The sequence below is a fragment of the Lepus europaeus genome, chromosome 5 (genome assembly GCF_033115175.1).
Source record: "Lepus europaeus isolate LE1 chromosome 5, mLepTim1.pri, whole genome shotgun sequence".
Lineage (NCBI taxonomy): Eukaryota > Metazoa > Chordata > Mammalia > Lagomorpha > Leporidae > Lepus > Lepus europaeus.
In genome coordinates, this window is record NC_084831.1 from 86,311,104 (window position 1) to 86,331,627 (window position 20,524).

General features: G+C 42.1%; 1 protein-coding gene across 4 annotated transcripts in view; it reads right to left on the bottom strand.

Moving 5' to 3' along the window:
* EVI5 (ecotropic viral integration site 5) overlaps positions 1–20,524 on the bottom strand; it is a 232,658-nt gene that overhangs the window by 67,307 nt on the left and 144,827 nt on the right. For 3 of the 4 annotated variants that reach the window (XM_062191738.1, XM_062191740.1, XM_062191741.1), the window contains 2 exons: positions 16,810–16,956; positions 11,845–11,940 (listed from right to left, as the gene is read on the bottom strand). In XM_062191738.1, the coding sequence (XP_062047722.1) occupies positions 11,845–11,940; positions 16,810–16,956 (243 nt within the window). The remainder of the gene's footprint in view (positions 1–11,844; positions 11,941–16,809; positions 16,957–20,524) is intronic. The other variant, XM_062191739.1, reaches the window with a different exon arrangement.

Consider the following 20,524-nt stretch of genomic DNA (forward strand, 5'->3'; position numbering starts at 1 on the left):
GAAGGAAAATTACACTAACAGCAAAAGAAACCTTACTTTTTAATCACCATTTCCTTCCAATGAAAATACTATCTTTTTAATAGGTTAAATGTCATCTAAGTGATCAATTCAATGTTCAAAACCAATCATGAAAAAAATCGAAGTTCTTAGGCTCCACATAACTGATGTTACTTAGCTCTCAGACTTCTGCTCCCCTATCTCTTTTCAGTTTAAGACTCTACTCAGATGCACTGCAGGCCCTCTGTACTTATTCTTCTACTCTTCCCTCAATTACCCATATCTCACCTGCTTCAAAAGTTGTTTACATGTCCTCTTCTAAAGAACCTCTCCCACCCCAACACCACCATCCTACCAATTACAAGAAAACAGAAAGACAAAAAGTTGTGACCACAGAGTCAATGAGGCCTCTTGTTCCTAATAAATTCCTTGAAGCTCTTAATTTTGATTAGACTGCATTTTTTAATGTTTATTTTATTTACTTGAAAGCCAGAATAGCAGAGTGAGAGACACTGAGAGATATCTTCCATTTGCTGGTTCACCCCATATGCCTGGGCTGGACCAGGCCAAAGCCAGGAGCCCATAACTCCATTCAGGTCTTGCATGTGGGTAGCAGGGGCCCCAGCATTTGAGCCATCATCTGCTAACTACCAGGATACATCAGCAGGAAGCTGGATTCTAAGTAGAGTAGCTGAGACTTGAACCCATACTCAGATATGGGTTGTGGGCATCACAGATGCACAATGCACTTTACCACAACGTACTACCCATCATACTTATTTTTGCAGGTTACCTAAAGAAATTTCATTAGTTTAAGATATTCAATCAGGGGGCCGGCGGCGCTGTGGTATAGCGAGTAAAGCTGCCACCTGCAGTACCAGTGTCCTATCTGGGCAATGGTTCAAGTCCTGCCTGCTCCACTTCTGATCCAGCTCTCTGCTATGGCCTGGTAAAGCAGTAGAGGATGGCCTAAGTCCTTGGGCCCTGTACCTGCATGGGAGACCTGAAAGAAGCTCCTGGCTCCTAGCTTCAGATTAGTGTAGCTCTGGCCATGGCAGATGGAAGACACTCTCTCTCTCTCTCTCTCTGTCCTCCCTTCCTCTCTCTCTCCCTCTCTCCCTCCCTCTGAGGAAGGATGGAAGATCTCTCCTTCCTCAGAGGAAGCGAAAGAGCGAGAGCAAGAGCGAGAGAGAGGTCTTCCATCTGCTGATTCACTCCCCAAATAGCCATAACAGCTGGAGCTGTGATGATCCTAAGCTAGGAGCCAGGAGCCAAGAGCTTCTTCCAGGTCTCCCATGAGGGTGCAGAGGCCCAAGAACTTGAGCCATCTTCTACAGCTTTCCCAGACCATGGCAAAGAGCTGGACTGAAAGTCGAGCAGCCAGGATTCAAATCGACACCCATATGAGATGCTGGCACTGCAGGTGGCAGCCTTACCCTCTATGCCACAGCACTGGTCCCATAAATAAATGCTAAAAAAGAAGATATTCAATCAGAAAACTAGCTTGTAAAATATTTGTGAAGATAGCAAGAAACAGAATCCCTCTTTTTGAACACAACAATTGGCACCATCTCACATTAATAATAAATGGACATGAATTTTCAGTAGTTTAAATTTCAAAGAAGGGAGCCAGGCTCAGGTACTCTTGTATAATCGTAAATAGTTATAGGCAGAGGCTGAACTCATTTTCTCCTTCTCATGGAGGAGCAAATGCATGAATGTCTATAAACTGATGCATGTGTAAATACAGTCTCTGAATTAAAAAAAAACTCAATATTCAAATTACATATATAAATATCAATTCCCATAGAAATAACATCAGATGATTGCATTACTATATTAATTTGTTCAAATACAAGTATTTATTGAGCAACTGTTATGTTCCAGACATTATATACTACATTGCTTGGAAAACAGCAACTAATTAAACAAACAAAAAGTCCTATCTCAAGGAGTTCACATCATGGAGAAAGATGTTGAGACAAAAAATAAAAATATGTGTAATTTATGATAAAAAAAAACCTGGGTTTTTAAAAATCTTTTTGACAGGCAGAGTGGACAGCGAGAGAGAGACAGAGACAGAGAGAAAGGTCTTTCTTTTTTCCGTAGGTTCATCCTCCAATAGCTGCTGCAGCTGGCGCACCGCGCTGATCCAAAGGCAGGAGCCAGGTGCTTCTCCTGGTCTCCCATGCGGGTGCAGGGCCCAAGCACTTGGGCCATCCTCCACTGCACTCCCAGGCCACAGCAGAGAGCTGGACTGGAAGAGGGGCAACCGCGACAGAATCAAGTGCCCCGACTGGGACTAGAACCCAGTGTGCTGGCACCGCAGGCAGAGGATTAGCCTATTAAGCTGCAGTGCCGGCCTAAAAAAACTGGTTTTTAAGAATAAAGCAGGGGGCCGGCGCCGTGGCTTAACAGGCTAATCCTCCACCTTGCGGCGCTGGCACACTGGGTTCTAGTCCCAGTCGGGGCACCGGATTCTATCCCAGTTGCCCCTCTTCCAGGCCAGCTCTCTGCTATGGCCCGGGAAGGCAGTGGAGGATGGCCCAAGTGCTTGGGTCCTGCACCCGCATGGGAGACCAGGAGAAACACATGGCTCCTGGCTTCGGATCAGCATGAAGCGCTGGCCGCAGTGGCGATTGGAAGGTGGACCAACGGCAAAGGAAGACCTTTCTCTCTCTCTCTCTCTCACTATCCACTCTGCCTGTCAAAATAAATAAATAAATAAAAATAAAGCAGGGGACTAGTGCCGCGGCTCACTTGGCTAATCCTCTGCCTGCGGCGCCGGAATCTATCCTGGTTGCTCCTCTTCCAGTCCAGCTCTCTGCTGTGGCCCCGGGAAGGCAGTGGAGGATGGCCCAAGTGCTTGGGCCCTGCACCCTCATGGGAGACCAGGAGGAAGCACCTGGCTCCAGCTTTGATCGGTGCAGTGCGCCGGCTGTGGCGGCCATTTGGGGGGGTGAACCAACAGAAAAGGAAGACCTTTTTCTCTTTCTCACTGTCTAACTCTGCCTGTCAAAAAAAAAAAAAAAAAAAAAAAAGGAATAAAGCAGGCTACAAGTATAGTGATCAGGATGAGAATCTTTTTTTTTTTTTTTTTTTTTACAGGCAGAGTGGACAGTGAGAGAGAGACAGACAGAGAGAAAGGTCTTCCTTTTGCCGTTGGTTCACCCTCCAATGGCCGCCGCGGTAGGCGCGCTGCGGCCGGTGCACCGCGCCGATCCGATGGCAGGAGCCAGGTGCTTCTCCTGGTCTCCCATGGGGTGCAGGGCCCAAGGACTTGGGCCATCGTCCACTGCACTCCCTGGCCACAGCAGAGAGCTGGCCTGGAAGAGGGGCAACCGGGACAGGATCGGTGCCCCGACCGGGACTAGAACCCGGTGTGCCAGCGCCGCAAGACGGAGGATTAGCCTAGTGAGCCGCGGCGCCGGCCAGGATGAGAATCTTTTTGCAAGAAAGAAATCTGGGCAAAAGAGCTCTATCTGAGAAAGTATTAGAGATCTAAATGAAGTGAGATTATATAATTAAAATTCATAATGATAAAAGAATTGTCAAAAATATTAACATGATATACATGGTATAATTTTTTACATTTGATGGAAGTTTTGAGTTAAATCCCTTAGTTTTATAGGTGCATAACTTGCCCCAGATAACTATTAAAGCAGAATGATGATTAAAATTCACCAATAAATAACTGTCATCCTGCTTGAGAACAAAGAATCTAAGGTAATTTTTTTTTTTTTTTTGGACAGGCAGAGTGGACAGTGAGAGAGAGAGACAGAGAGAGAAAGGTCTTCCTTTTTGCCGTTGGTTCACCCTCCAGTGGCTGCTGCGGCCGGTGCATCATGCTGATCCGAAGCCTGGAGCCAGGTGCTTTCTCCTGGTCTCCCATGCGGGTACAGGGCCCAAGGACATGGGTCATCCTCCACTGCCTTCCCGGGCCACAGCAGAGAGCTGGCCTGGAAGAGGGCAACCGGGATAGACTCCAGTGCCCCTACCGGGACTAGAACCCGGTGTGCCAGTGCCACAAGGCGGAGGATTAGCCTGTTAAGCCACGGCACCAGCCTAAGGTAACTTTTAAAAACAGTTCTGGGGCAGACATTCGGCATAGTGGTTGAGATGATACTTAGGATGCTTGCATCCTGTACTAGTTGGGTCCCTGCCACCCACACAGGAGACCAGGAGTGAGTTCCTGGCCCCTGACTTTAGCCTGGCCCAGCCCTAATTATTTTAGGTATTCGGAGCTCTTTCTTTCTGTTCTCTCTCTCTCTCTCTTTCTGCCTTTTGAATAATACAATACAATATAAAATTTAAAAAAGTCCTAGAAGAATGTCTAAAACTTGAAAGAAGCTATACTTAAAAATGGCTCAGTTCACTGTAACAAAGAAGGTGGCATTCTGGAGAACATGAAGATTACAGGTGCAGTTATGTCAGAAAATCTCAGATGGGGTAGATCATGAACTTAAATTAGATATGAAAGTTTCAAGCTGACTAAAGGATCTCTGAAAAACAAATTTAACAAACATAAGCATCATAAATATATATGCTACAGAATGTTATAGTATTCACAAAAACAAGTATGTCTTCATCTAAACTATTTACCTAAATATGATGGTTATAACAGTATACTCTTCATAATTATATTAAAAAGCAAATATAACTTATTAAATGAACAGTTTGAGAAAATTTGATTTAGGAGAAAAAAATTTATTCACAAAAGAGTAACAGTAATTGGAAGAGTTAACCTGAAGAGATTTGGAATAAAAAGATCTTTGACTGAGTTCTCCCCCTAGTGGAATCTGAAAATGATACTAAGATACTTCCATGACTAAGAATAACCTAAAATGTGTTAAAATTAGAAAAGGAGTTCCAAGTTTCAACAAAAGACCTACTATGGATCTTAATCTGCATTAGATAAATAAATGTTGAATCACTGAGACATTTACTGAAAACACAGTTATTAAATGCATTTACTGCCAGTTAGCCAAGAGACACTCAATTGTAAGTCATGAAAGAGAAGCAGAAACAACTCAAAAGTAGAGGAGCAGGAGTACAGAAAAAGACAGCAATCAAGGAAGATAGAGTACAGACTGGTACGGAAGTTTGAAAGAATGTGAAAGTTGCAGGAACAGTTCAGAGTGTATACAGGGGGTGGCTGGGAAAGTGAGACATGATGCTGCGAAAGCAGATTTGGGCACAATGAAAAGATAAGGATTTTATGCTACAGAATGTTGATGAGATTTGGTAGGTAACAGAAGTTTCCATGTTTTAGGAAGACAGCTCTGGGGGCCGGCACTGTGGCATAGCAGGAAAGCTGCCGGCTGCAATGCTGGCATTCCATATGAGCGCCGGTTCAATTCCCGGCTGCTCCACTTCCAATCCAGTTCTCTGAGGGAGACCTGGAAGAAGCTCCTGGCTCCTGGCTTCAGATCAGCATAGCTTCAGCAGCTGCAGCCATCTGGAGAATGAACCAGCGGATGGAAGACCTCTCCCTGTGCCTCTGCCTCTATGTAACTCTGCCTTTCAAATAAATAAATAAATCTTGAAAGGAAGGAAGGAAGGAAGGAAGGAAGGAAGGAAGGAAGGAAGGAAGGAAAGAAGGAAGGAAGACAGAAAGACAGAAAGACAGGCAGCTCTGGTAATAGTTTAAAAAGAATCTGTAGAAAAAGAATCTGAATGGGAAGTTATTACAACAGTTCAGATAAAGGGTAAACAGATGAACCAAAGAGGTGATAAGGGGAATAGAAATGCCATGAAAGTGTCAAAAAACAGTTTTAAAATGATTCATTTGCCTTTTTTCATTTTTTAAAAGTTTTTCTATTTTTCATATTCACTTTGATTTAGTTTGAGACTTACTCAAGACTTAACTCTTTTTTTTTTTTTTTTTTGACAGGCAGAGTTAGACAGTGAGAGAGAAAGAAAGAGAGAGAGAGAAAGAGAATGAGAGACAGAAGGTCTTCCTTCCATTGGTTCATTCCCCAAATGGCCGCTATGTCCGGCGCTGCGCTGATCCAAAGCCAGGAGCCAGGTGCTTCTTCCTGGTCTCCCATGAGGGTGCAGGGCCCAAGCACTTGGGCCATCCTCCACTGCCTTCCCAGGCCACAGCAGAGAGCTGGACTGGAAGAGGAGCAACCGGGACAGAATCTGGCGCCCCGACCAGGACTAGAACCTGGGGTGCCGGCGCCACAGTTGGAGGGTTAGCCAAGTGAGCCGCGGCACTGGCCGAGATTTAACTCTTTTGAAAGACTGCAGAACTGGCTAAAACACTTTAACATGCACGAACTATTAAGAATTATCTGAAGGCTGATCTCCTAGAGTAGATAACCATCAGTGGGGAAGTGAACTAATTACAAGTACTTTGTAAAATAACTTGTTATCTATTAAAGTTGAAGACATTCATAGGTATATATCCTAGAGGTAAGAAAACAGTAAGTCCTAACTTGTTAAGTGATGATCCACTAATCAAGACTTGATGAACAAATGAAGGAAACATTTTGTATAGAACAGGAATATGTCTGACTTTAAATATGTTGAATTGGAAGTGCCTGTATAACCTCTGGGTGGAACTGTTTAGCGCCAACTAAAACTTTCAGTTAATTAATGAAAAGACACAATAAAAGAAAAAAAATAACAAAACTGAGAGAGTGGGATTAGATATTTGCAAAACATACTATCAATAAAGAACCAAATGTCCATAAAAAAAGATAATATACTAGAAAAAAACAGACAAAAGCCTCTAACAAGCACTTAAAACAAACAAACAACAAAAAAAGGAATCCTAATGGCCAGCTTCCAGAAAGTATAAATTAACGTCATGATGAACTATCACCGCATACCCACCAGACTGGCAAAAATCAAAACATGTGACATGACCACGGGATCAGAGAAGATGTGGAAGGAATAACAAGAACTTTCACATGTTGTCACTGGGAGTTTAAACCACAACAAGCACTTCGGAAAATAAAGCTAAAGATTTGCATACCCTACAACCTATTACTTTCACACTTCGGCACACATGCTATAGAAACCTGTGCACAGGAGATCAGCATAATCCACAAGATCGCTCACAATCATGCACTGTTCAAAACAGTTCCACCCTGGAAATGCCCAAACATCCATTAGTAATATAATAAATATACCATGATAGAGTTTTAAAATGAAATACGTACAATTAAAGTGATGACTTAGAAATCTACTAAGAGACACAAAATGAAATATTAAATTTGCCTATAAAAATTTTTTAAAAAAATTTAAAAGTGGGAAAATTAAATGCACTTAAAAATGAAACAATTATGGCATGATTAAAATAAAGTGAAGCTAAGAGAACAGGAAGTGACTGGATAGACTTCTTGAGTACGGGCATTATTCTCTATCTTGATCTTAGGTAGCAGTTATATGCATACTATATATTTTTTTTTATTTGACAGGTAGAGTTACAGACAGTGAGAGAGAGAGAGAGAGAGAGAGAGAGAGAGAGAGAGAGAGAGAGAGAGAAAGGTCTTCTTTCCATTGGTTCACTCCCCAAATGGCCGCAATGGCCGGAGCTGTGCCGATATGAAGGCAGGAGCCAGGTGCTTCTTCCTGGTCTCCCATGCAGGTGCAAGGGCCCAAGGACTTGGGCCATCTTGTACTGCTATACCAGGACACAGCAGAGAGCTGGACTGGAAGAGGAGCAACTGAGACTAGAACCCAGCGTCCATATGGGATGATGGTGCCGCAGGCAGAGATTAACCCAGTGCACCACGGTGCCGGCCCCGCATACTAGTTTTTTTTTTTCTTTTTCTTTCTTTCTTTTTTTTTAAAAGATTTATTTATTTATTTGAAAGTCAGAGTTATACAGAGAGAGGAGAGGCAGAGAGAGAGAGAGAGAGGTCTTCCATCCAATGGTTTTTAAAAGATTTTACTGTATTTATTTTGAAAGGCAGAATTAGAGAGAGAGAGAGAGAGAGAGAGAGAGAGAGAGATCCTCCAACTGCTGGTTCACTCCCTAAATGGCTGCAATGGCCGGGGCTAGGTCAGGCCAACGCCAGGAGCCAGGCACTTCTTCTGTGTCTCCTATGTGGGTGCAGGGGTCCAAGGACTTGGGCCATCCTCTGCTGCTTTTCCAGGAACATTAGCAGGGAGCTGGATTGGAAGTGACTTGGGAACTCGAACTGGTGCCTAAATGGGATACCAGTGCTGCAGGTGGTAGTTTAACTACGCCACAGAGCCAGCTCTGCATACTGCTTTTATACATATTAAATGCAGCTTTGTTTTATGAACTCCAGATATTCTAAAGTGCTTCATAAAATTTTTAAAAGATTTATTTTCATATTTGAAAGGCAAAGTAACAGAGAGAGAGAGAGAGGAAGACAAAGAGAGATCTCCTGTCTGCTGGTTCATTCCTCAAATGCCCACAATGGCCAGGCCTAGGCCAGGCCAAAGCCAGGAGCCAGGAACTCCATCCAGGTATCCCTGGTAGATGGCATGGACTCAACTATTTGAACCGTCACCTGCTGCCTCTCAGGGTGTGCATCAGCAAGAAGCTAGAATTGGAGGTGGAGCTAGGACTCAAACCCAGCATTCTGATATTGGATGCAGGCACTCCAAGTGGCATCTTAACTGCTACGTCAATTGCCAGTCCTTAATTTTCAAAAAGGATGGAACCATGTTACGTATTTTTTATAATAACACATGGAACAATGCTACACTTTTCATTCTAATAAATATTTCAGAATGAGTAAAGAATAATTTAAATATTGCTTTGTGATTAAGATGTATAGAAATATAGCAAATTTTCTAATTTTGTTGATATTAGAAAACTATAGACTAAAAGTAGAACTGTATGTGATAATAAGATTTAAATAACTGATTACAAATATATTATATAGTTGGTTTGCATTTGACTTTTTTCTGGCTATTTGTACTTTATGGGAAATATTATTAATAGAACAGAAAGGATACTTTCCTTTTCTTTAAAGATTTATTTATTTGAAAGGCAGAATTACAGAGAGAGAAGGAGAGACAGAGAGAATCTTCCATCCATTGGTTCACTCCCCAGATGGCTGCAATGGCCTCGTTGGATTGGGCTGAAGCCAGGAGCCAGGAGTTTCTTTGGGGTCTCCCATGTGGCTGCAGGGTCCCAAGCGCTTAGGCCATCTTCTGCTGCTTTCACTGGCACACTAGCAGGAAGTAGAGCAGCCAGGACTTGAACCAGTGCCCATATGGGATGCCGGTGTCACAGGTGGTGGCTTAACTCACTAGGCCACAATGCTGGCCCCAAAGGATACTTTTTTAAAAATTTCTACAAATCAAAACATGCTAGCTGCTGTTACTTTTGATACAAATCAAAAGATGAAGCTATAAAATAATACGTAAGTTTAGAAATAAACTGAATTTTAAATTGAAATTTAAGGAAAAAGGAAATTTCAGGTGGGAAGAAAATTCTAGATAGTGTAGCAAAAAGCTTATTATGATTTGGAGTAAAATATCAGAAAATACTTCCAAAGACATAAAAGTTTAAATATAACATTTTGCCTATTTAGGGTACTTTCTACCTTGCCATATTGTACAATAAGAAGTAGGACATGGGGGAGGGAGGCGCTGTAGAGCAGCAGGTTGGGCAGCCATTTGAGATGCCTGTGTATCATATCAGAGCACCTGGCTGGAGTCCTGGTTATTCTTCACTTCCAATCCAGCTTCCTGCTAGTGTACCTGGGAGATATTGGATAATGGCCCAGATGCTTGGGGGTTCTTGCTGCCCACGTGGAAGACCCAGATGCTGTTCCTGGCTCCTGGTTTCACCCTGACTTACCCCCAGGTGATGTGGGCATCTAGGGTGTAAATCAGTGGGTGAAAGATCCTTTTATCTATGTCACTCTGCCTTTCAAAATATCTTTTTTTTTTTTAAAAAAGTTAAGACATAAAAAGTGACAAAATATGTTTATTTTTACAGCTGTGTTTCCTTTTGAAAACAGCCTTGACAATACAGGAATATGATAAACCATCAATGGACTTGGAGCACAGTCAACAAAAGAACAAACAGGTAAGTTGGACTTTAGCAAAACTAAAGCTTTTGTGCATCAAAGGACAACATCAGCAGAAAAAGCAACCCAGATAGAAGAAAATACTTGCAAACCATGAACAAGTCTCCAAAAAGGGACTGACATTGAGAACATTTAAATAACTTTACAGTTCAGCAACAACAACAGACTGATTCAAAATGGAGAAAAGGGCTTAAGTAGACATTTATCCAAAGATATATACAAACACCAACTAAGCACATGAAAAAATGCTCAACACTGCTAATCATTAGGGAAATGCAAATCAAAGCCACAATGAGATACCACTTCATACCCATTAGGATGATGAGTATAAAAACAAAACAAAATTAACAAGTGTGGATGAGAATGTGGAGAAAATGGAACACCCTGTGCACTGCTGGTAGGAGTGTAAAATGGTAGAGCTGTTGTAGAAATGATATGACAATTCCTTAAAAATTTAAGCAGAATTAGGCTGGCACCATGGCTTAACAGGCTAATCCTCTGCCTTGCAGCGCCGGCACACCGGGTTCTAGTCCCGGTTGGGGTGCCGGATTCTATCCCGGTTGCCCCTCTTCCAGGCCAGTTCTCTGCTATGGCCCAGGAAGGCAGTGGAGGATGGCCCAAGTCCTTGGGCCCTGCACCCGCATGGGAGACCAGGAGAAGCACCTGGCTCCTGGCTTCGGATCAGCGAGATGCGCCGGCCGCAGCAGCCAATGGAGGGTGAACCAATGGCAAAAAGGAAGACCTTTCTCTCTGTCTCTCTCTCTCACTATCCACTCTGCCTGTCCAAAAAAAAAAAAAAAACAAAAACCAACGCAGAATTATTATATGATCCTGCAATTCCACTTCCAGGTATAAATGCAAAAGAAATGAAAGGGGGGAGCTGGTACTGTAATACAGCAGGTTATGCTGCAGCTTGTGATGTTGGCATCCTGTATCAGAGCGCCAGTTCAAGTCCTGGCCTATTCTGTGTCTGACTGAGCTTCCTGTTAAGCATCTGGGAAAGCAGTGGAAGACAGTCCGAGAAATTGGGCCCCTGAAACCCACGTGGGAGACCAGGATGGAGTTCCTGGCTCCTAGCTTTGGCCTGGCCCAGACTTGGTTGCTGAGGACATTTGGGGAGTTAGCCAGCAGATGGAAGAAATTTCTCTCCGTGTCTTTCAAATACATGAACAAATCTTTTAAAAAAGAAATGACTCTAACAGATATTTGCACAGATATTTGTACATCCATGTTCATAGCAGCATCATTCACAATAGCCAAAAGGTGGAAGCAGCAAGCAAATGAATAAACAAAATGTAGTCTATACATGTAACGGAATATTATTCCACCGTAAAAAGGAAATTTGGACACATGCTACAATAAGAATGAACTCTGTGGACATTATGCTAATAGAAATAGGCCAGTCAGTCATGAAAGGAAAAACATTGTATAATTCCATTTATGGGAAGTATCTAGACTGGTCAAGTTGAAAGAGATAGGAGCAGAATGGTGGGTGCCAGGGGCTGGGGATCAGAGAGAATGGGAAGTTAGTGTTTAATGGGAACACAGTTTCAGTTAGGGAAGATGAGAAAGTTCTAGAGATGGATGTTGCAATGCTTGCACAACAATGTGAATATATGTAATGTTGCAGAACAGTATCCTTTAAAATGTTAAATTTGGTTATCTGTATTTTACCATGATAAAGCAAAATGAACTTGGAAGTAAGCATGAATACAGAATCAGTTTTGAAGATGAAGATGTAAGCAGATCATTTTTCAGCCACAGAGGGAAGGAGAAAACACTACATAATGTTTCCATGGACTTTCTAACTTTCGTACGGTACCTGGATTTCCAGCTCAGCAATGTGCTGCTGCAGCTCAGCCACAGCAGCTATGCTATCTGCTTCCCGGAGCCTCACAGCCATCACTTCTTCCTTATTCTAGGGTAGCAAACAAGACAATAAATCATGTGAACTGGAGTTTATACATTTTTCAGATTTTAGGAAAGTAATAAGGTGCATAAATTGCACATCTGTATAACCTGGCAGGGTCTGAGGCAACACCCATAATAAAACAGTATGCTCAGTGTACCCAGTATAAATACAAATTATAAATGGCCATACATCAATTCAAATCAGGTTTTTCCTCCAAATGGATCTGTGTGAAATTCATGAAAAAATTTCAGGATTTGCTTTAGACCTCATAAAAGAGATGGCTAACATTTTTCTGTAATAGCATAGCCAAAATAAGAGCTTAAATAATAATCTCATAGCTAGATTTACTTCGCCATCAGCGAAGTAAACAGTAAGTAGAAAAAACCTCCCTTTCAGACCAAAGGGAAAGAAAGTTTTAAAGTGAGAATATAATTTTCATCATGGGCATTGTCTACCTTAGAAAACTACTACAGAACATGCCTGTGACTATAGACTTGTAGTTCAGGCCACCAAAGATTAGAGATGGGATTTGGGCACTCCCTTGACTTGCATCCTCTGGTCTGCTTTAACAAAATCCAGGAGGAAAAGAAAGCTAGGCATCAGAAGCAATGGGTGGCAGGCCTATTAAGGGCTGATCTGTACAGTGATCTGCGCTCAAGGAGACCCAACAGGCCAGTCTACTGCAGTGGCTTTCAATGTGGTAAGCCTGGGCTTCAGCAGAAGTCAGCTTGTGAAGAGCCCTGGCAGCTCTGCCAAGAGTTGGATCACTGGAAATGGACCTGCCCTGGAGTCAAAGGATGCCCAGGTCAGAGCCACAGGTCTTATTGGCTCTAAGCTGAAAAGCCCTTCACTCAGCCCAACTTCCAAAGTGACCACTGCAGCTGAGGGGATGGTCACGTAGGGTCAGCAACATTGCAGGCAGAACTGTAAATTTCTTGATAGAGATGCCCCCTGCCTTTACCTGGCCAGCTCTCCTCCCAGGCCAGCCAAGTAATGAAAGTCAACAGAGTGCCTTCCCCTAGGAGGTTCACACCTCCCTTAGGATGTACCCCATATGAAGAGATAGATAGGTCTGGGCCTCTTAACTTACAAGGCCTAAAGCCCACCAGATTATTATCAAGCCCCTTCTGTCAGGTTCTATTTGCCTCTCAACCAGAAAACTTAATTGTAGCTTAGACAGCACCTTTCTTAGCTCCTCTAATAATGACTCTGTCCTTTGTTCTAGACCCTGTCTATCGCACGTGGGCCTCATTTCTTTGTAATCATAACCTCTACTCTACCACCAATGGCTCTACTCCCAACCTGTGTGTACTGATGGTCCTCTTCCCCACTTAATGCTGTATAATTGTTCAGACCTGGTTAATGCCACTCTTAGGATTACTGGTTACTATCCTCACCCTGTCTTTTATGACCTGTCTAAATATGATCAGAGTTGGCGAACTTGGAAGGCTTCTATAGCCTTGGCAACTCATGACGAGAGACTAGGGTGGTTACTGGCGCCATAAACTAGAGTGTCAATTTGTTGGGTCAACAACAAGAGTCACTGTGCACTTGCTCCTCATGTGGGATCTCTGTCCTTAATGTGCTGTACATTTTGATTTAATGCTATAACTAGTACTCAAACAATATGTTTCACTTTGTGTTTCTATGTGGGTGCAAACTGTTGAAATCTTTACTTAATATATACTAAATTGATCTTCTGTATATAAAGAGAATTGAAAATGAATCTTGATGTGAATGGAAGGGGAGAGGGAGCAGGAGAGGGGAGGGTTGTGGGTGGGAGGGAAGTTATGGGAGGGGGAAGCCATTGTAATCCATAAGCTATACATTGGAAATTTATATTCATTAAATAAAAGTTAAAAAAAAAAGAATAAAATGAGGGACTAACACTGTAGCATAGCAGGTAAAGCTACTGCCTGCAATGCCTGCATTCCATATGGGCACCGGTTCAAGTCCCGACTGCTCCACTTCTGATCCGGCTCTCTACTTTGGAAAAGCAGTGGAAGATGGCCCAAGTCCTTGGGTCCCTGCCATCGCATGGGAGACCTAGAGGAAGCTCCTGTTCCCTGGCTTTAGATCAGTGCAGCTCCAGCTGCTGCAGACATATGGGGAGTGAACCAGCAGATGGAAGACTCTCTCTTTGCCTCTGCCTCTCTGTAACTCAGCCTTTCAAATAAATAAATAAATCCTTAAAAAAGCATAAAATGAAAAACATTCCTTTACCAATATATTGTCAAAAATCACTTTTATAAAGTATCTTTCCATTTTTCTGATGTACACAATTACAGTTTTAAATAATGTATTTTAATATTTCTTCGATTTTTGTATAATATTATTTTACATTGTTAGTCTTGATTTATAAATAATTAAATTCTACACAGCTACCTTAAAAAAAAATTTCAGGATTTGGATTTTTAAATTGGGTATTATTAGACTCGTACTATTCCACCGTTAAGTGAGAACATTCAAATTCAGTTGAGAAGGGAAAATAATGTTAATATTATAAACAATATCCTGACATTTTACAGAAATGAAAAATAAAATAAGCTTTAATGATTAATTAACAACAAATCATAAGCTATAATCATAAAATTTAAGATGGATCCGATTTATATAACTCAAGGGCTGCTTTTCTTGGAAGAAGTTAGGTTTGTTCCTGAAACATTCCACTATAACAAGGTAAAATACACACATTTAATCAGAATGTACTAAGTGTTGAGGTGACAACACACTGGTCATTCTCAAAAGACATAGCAAAGATTTAATAAATCAATATATATATCAAACATGGGGGAGAAATCAGTGGTAGCATATATAACAGATTCCATAAAGATTTGAACAAACATCAAAAATTAAAATCCCACAACAATTCTTTTTTTTTTTTGACAGGCAGAGTCGATAGTGAGAGAGAGAGACAGAGACAAAGGTCTTCCTTTGCCGTTGGTTCACCCTCCAATGGCCACTGCGGCCGGCACATTGCGCTGATCTGAAGCCAGGAGCCAGGTGCTTCTCCTGGTCTCCCATGCAGGTGCAGGGCCCAAGGACTTGGGCCATCCTCCACTGCCTTCCCGGGCCACAGCAGAGAGCTGGCCTGGAAGAGGGGCAACCAGGATAGAATCTGGCACCCCAACGGGGACTAGAACCCGGTGTGCCGGCGCCACAAGGCGGAGGATTAGCCTGTTAAGCCACGGCGCCTGCTCCACAACAATTCTTAAAACCCGCTAATATTCTGAATCTGAGCCCATTACTAATTCAAGGAAAACACAATTGTTTTCATCAGCAAATTCCCAAAATATGTATTTCTAGAGGACACTTTACTGTTTTACAGGTGCTAAGGCACTTAAGAAGCAATATTAACACTATTACCAAATATTCTAAGGGAAACTTAACACCAAAAATGAACAGAGATTAAATTTACTTCCTGTTAAAGACAAGTCAGCATGGACAATTTAGCAGCAAAATCCTCAAGTACTGGCATGAAAAAAATAAGACTGGTTTAATCTCAATTCACATAATTTTAATTTTGAATTAGCGTAGTCAAATCCTTCAAAATGAACCATGCTTAACTAGTACACATTTCAGTACTGCCTACAGATTTCTGTCAGGGTAAACTGTAACAGCCATGCATATTTATTAGGATGTAATTCCATCTCTGGATTTCAGTGACACTGATAAACCACTCAAGCTTCACTCTTGGTTTTTAATGACACCAGAACAAGTTGATGGAATTACAGCTTTATATGTGCCATTGAAAGCCTCATTTCTTGTAGAATAGTAAGGCAGGAATCTTTAAAGGGCATTGTTCCTATTATCTCGCCATGAAAATGTGGATGTCCAGTTTATTTTTAAAATCCCTAACTTGCCTTTAGTAATCCACTCCAAAACTCAGACCACACTCATCTCTAGCTATTTTACACACAGCCTCCCTCTCTCTCCTTTCACTTCATCCCCCAACCCCTCTCTATCTCATCACTGCTAGACTGTACATTTATTTCAGGAAGAAATGTACCTCAAATAATTTCGATGTTTTTTGATTCAAAACACTGGGGGTGAGGGAGACAGAGAGAGAGACTGATTGATTAAAAGGATAAGGGAGGGGTTGGCATTGTGATAGAGGTTTAAGGGCCACCAACGATGCCAACCTCCCATGTCAGAATGCCAGTTCAAGTCACTGCTCCACTTCCAATCCATCTCCCTGATAATGTACCTGGGAAGGTAGCACATGATGGCTAAAGTACCTGGGCCCCTACCAACTACTTGGGATATCAGGATGGAGTTCCTGGCTCTTCGCTTCAGCCCAGCCCAGACTTGGCTGTTTGTGGTCATTTGGGGAGTGAACCAGAAGACGGAAGTTCTATCTGTCTCTACCTCTTTCTGTCACTCTGCCTTTCAAATAACTAGATCTTTTAAAAAAATAATAAAAGAAAATATACTTATTTTTATCATTACACTGGTACCTACAAATTTCTTTTGTTTTCTACTCTATCCAGAAAACATAATATATGACTGTCTACTAATACCAGTCAAAGGAGGGAGTTATAAACCCTCTAAATTAGCTGTCTTTGGTGGAGCTATTAAAAGCTTCAGTTTTACAGAGCTACCAGTCAAAAGAAACATTGTAAAGAGATACTAGTGAATGCCAATGCAGAAAATTAAAGTTAACCGAGGAAATGTTTGAAAAGGTTTCTTGTCCAAAATCTAGCCCAGAACCAAGATGAGCTAACCTAGTCAGAAAGCAAACATCAAAACAAGTTCAGGGAAAGTGAAAAGTAAAAGGGGGGTTTTCTGCTTCTATTTTTTTAAAATCCTGATGAAATAAATCCCCAAAAGGCATTATTAACATTAGCAAAAAACAATGGGCTGAAAGACGTTTACCTTGCATTCAATCTCCGCTTGTTTGCGCTTTGCTTCACTTAATTGAGTAAGCAGTCCTTTGTTCTGTGCAGAAAGATACTGCACCTTCTCCTGTAGACTGGTCACCTCTTGTTCTGCTCTTCGAAGATGGTTACTATTGATCTGGTTCTAATAATCAGAAATAAAACTACTCAGACTACAGATAAAAGGCCTGGAAATTTTTATAAATTTATCCATTTTATACCTCAACAACAGTATAAAAATGTTACTAGTGCAACTTAACTTTATTCAATCAATAAACTGATCAAATAAAATATAAAATTGCTTTAAAAACCTAATGGGGACATTAGAAGCCCTCATGGTAACACAATATATCATTTATACAAAAATATCTGGACTATAAGAATGTTTACACACAACATAAAGAAAAGGTATTCATTTCTGAAACAAACAATGAGGGTACCAAGGGGACAAAGGAATAATGAATTTAACTCCTCTTTTCCAGTTCCCAAAGACAGCACAAACTGACTGGAAGGTTATCACCACTATTTTGTGGACTATACATATTTTTTTAAAAGATTTATTTTATTTATTTGAAAGACAGAGTTACAGAGAGAGGTAGAGACAGACAGAGAGGTCTTCCATCCGCTGGTTCACTCCCCAGATGGTCGCAACGGTCGGAGCTGCGCCGATCCGAAGCCAGGAGCTTCTTCTGGGTCTCCCACGTGGGCCTGCTTTCCCAGGCCACAGCAGAGAGCTGGATCAGAAGAGGAGCAGCTGGGACTCGAACTAGCACCCATATGGGATGCCAATGCTTCAGGCCAGGGCTTTAACCAGCTGCGCCACAGTGCTGGCCCCTTGTACACTCCTTGATGTCACAAAATGTGCCATGCGTATTTCGACAATCTCTCAATATCCAGTAGACTTTGAGTAGAGCACATATTGATTTTAAATTCTGGCTTTGCCATTTAATATTGGGCATTGCCTAAAATCTCCATTACAACATGGCGCCTGGCGGATGTTCAAGGGGCGTGTTTTCGGCTGCTGCGGTTAATCTATGTAAGATCAGACTACCGGCAGGGATAGGTCCGCTTTAGTTTGGACACGTGGACAGTGCATGATCCCTATACTTTGCTTAAGATGCCCCTGTGCATGGTCCACCCACGCCTGCATGACCTTTTCACTGATTGGCTCCCCTCCTGCGCATGTCTTCTGTAAGCCTTATAAGCCTGTTCACTTCCTCAATAAAGTAGTTCCTGCTTCGACAGAACTCACGGGTGCTTGCTGCAGTGTGCTTGACCCGTCGACCTTACCTCTCCCGTTCTCCTTGTCGGGGAGTGCTTGTACTGTCCCCTGCTGGTCAGGGGCCAGCCTCAAGCTTAAGACCCCAACAATTTAATGGTTAAATAAATCAGTTAATATCTCTGAGTTTCCATTTCCTCACTTGAAAATTTAGATTAACAAAATTTCCTATTTCTCATTTGGTTGTCTTCAGAACTAAATGAGATAATACGTGTAGAGGCAGGTAAAACTGCTGCCTATACTGTTGGCTAGTTCGACTCCTGGCTGCTCCACTTCTGATTCAGCTCTCTGTTATGGCCAGGGAAAGCAGTAGAAAATGGCCCAAATCCTTGGGCCCCTGCACCCATGTGGGAGACCCAGAAGAAGCTCCTGGCTCCTGGCTCCAGATCGGTGCAGGTCCGGCCATTGCGGCCAATTGGGGAGTGAACCAGCAGAGGGAAGACCTCTCTCTCTCTCCTTCTTCTCCTCCTTCTCCTCCTTCTCCTTCTCCTTTTTTTAACTTTATTTATTTTTGACAGGCAGAGTTAGACAGTGAGAGAGAGACACAGAGAGAGAGAAAGGTCTTCCTTCCGTTGGTTCACCCCCCCAAATGGCCACTATGGCCGGCTCACTGTGGTCAGTGCTGTGCCCCGATCCAAAGCCAGGAGCCAGGTGCTTCCTCCTGGTCTTCCATGTGGGTGCAGGGGCCCAAGGATTTGGGCCATCCTCCTCTGCACTCCCGGGCCACAGCAGAGAGCTGGAATGGAAGAGGAGAACCGGGACAGAATCTGGCGCCCCCAACTGGGACTAGAACCTGGGTGCCAGCGCTGCAGGCGGAGGATTAGCCTAGTGAGCCGCGGCACTGGCCTCTCTGCCTCTCCTTCACTCTGTGTAACTCTCATTTTCAAATAAATAAATAAATATATCTTTAAAAAAATTAAGATATAATATGTGTAGTAGGGCCTACTTATGCAGGAAGAACTTAATAAATGCTAGCTACTTATAATTATAGGACATGTTAAAAACAGACCTTAAGTTGACTAGCAATGAGGTAGTTTTCCCAGTTAGCTTGACCTAGCCTGAATTCTCTCAACCCTAAATGATTCTATCAGTGGTTTAAACAGTAGAGACTTCATAATCAAAGACAGGTAAAAGCTAGCTCCTCATTTACCAGTTCTTCAAGTTTGGCTTAGTTATTTACACTATTAAATTTAGTATAGAAACTAATATTCAACTTTTATGGTGAGTGGTAAAGATTACATGAGAAAAGTTTATGAAGAGAGTCTTATACAATGCCTGGAATTTTACAGATACTTAATAAAATGCTCAGGTGTTCTATTATTACACATAGGCCATCCACAGCGGCCATTTGGGGAGTGAACCAACGGAAGGAAGACCTTTCTCTCTGTCTCTCTCTCTCTCTCACTGTCTGTAACTGTGCTTGTAAAAACAAACAAAACCAAAAAACAAAAACAAACAAACAAAAAAAAAAACCCAGCAGTATCGAGAAAGTTAAAGAAAAAAATAAATAAATCGAATAAAAAGCAAGAAAGGAAGGAAAAAAAAAAAACAGAGAAGAAATGGAAAGTACAAAATACAAGAATTCCAAACATCATAATCAAGACTTTGGATTTCTGATCAGGGTTATACAGACTTAGAGCAAGGCTACCACTCCTTCGGTTTAAAAAGGAAAAAAATATGATAGCTAAAGTTTAAATTCAACCCCAGGAGCCTCTTAGGAGGGAAGGGATGGGATTTAAGTACGTTCTCACTGGGGCAGATAAATGCAGGCACAAGCCATTAATATGGCTTTACCCCCTACACCACGGTGCCAGCCTTGTTAAGTGGCCATCTTAACCACTGTGCCACATGCCTACCCCTGAGAGGACTGTGTTTTGGGCCCAGGACCACAGATGAGGGTGGGCAGATACACTAAAATGCCGAACACCACAGTCCAAGAACATTTTCTTGTCTAAGACCAATGCTTTATCAGAACAATAGGGAACATCCCTGGCCCTTTAGCTCCCTGTACCATATGATGGCAATGCTGCTGGAGACAGATCCTTGTCCAAGGTGTTGTGCACAGGGATAGCCTAAAGACAAAAACATTGTGGGAAAAGAACCTCCACTCTAAAAATATGGCATTGCTAAAGCACTTTGAAACCTGTGGTACATCGTGGAGAACCACAGAAACAAACCTCAAACTTTGCCCATCTCCTGAGCATGTGAACTCAAGTCTCCCACATTAAAGGCTTAGTAGAAGGAAAAGTGCGTCCATTTCAAGATATAAAGATCATTTCCCCCACTCTATTGTCCTATAGAAGATTCAACAAAAAAAATACAAAGCAAGAAAAAACAAGCCATGAAAAAACAAAACATGACCAAGAGATGAAACAAACAACAAAACCAGTCTTCTATGTGACACAGATACTGAAATTATCTGATAGGTATTTAA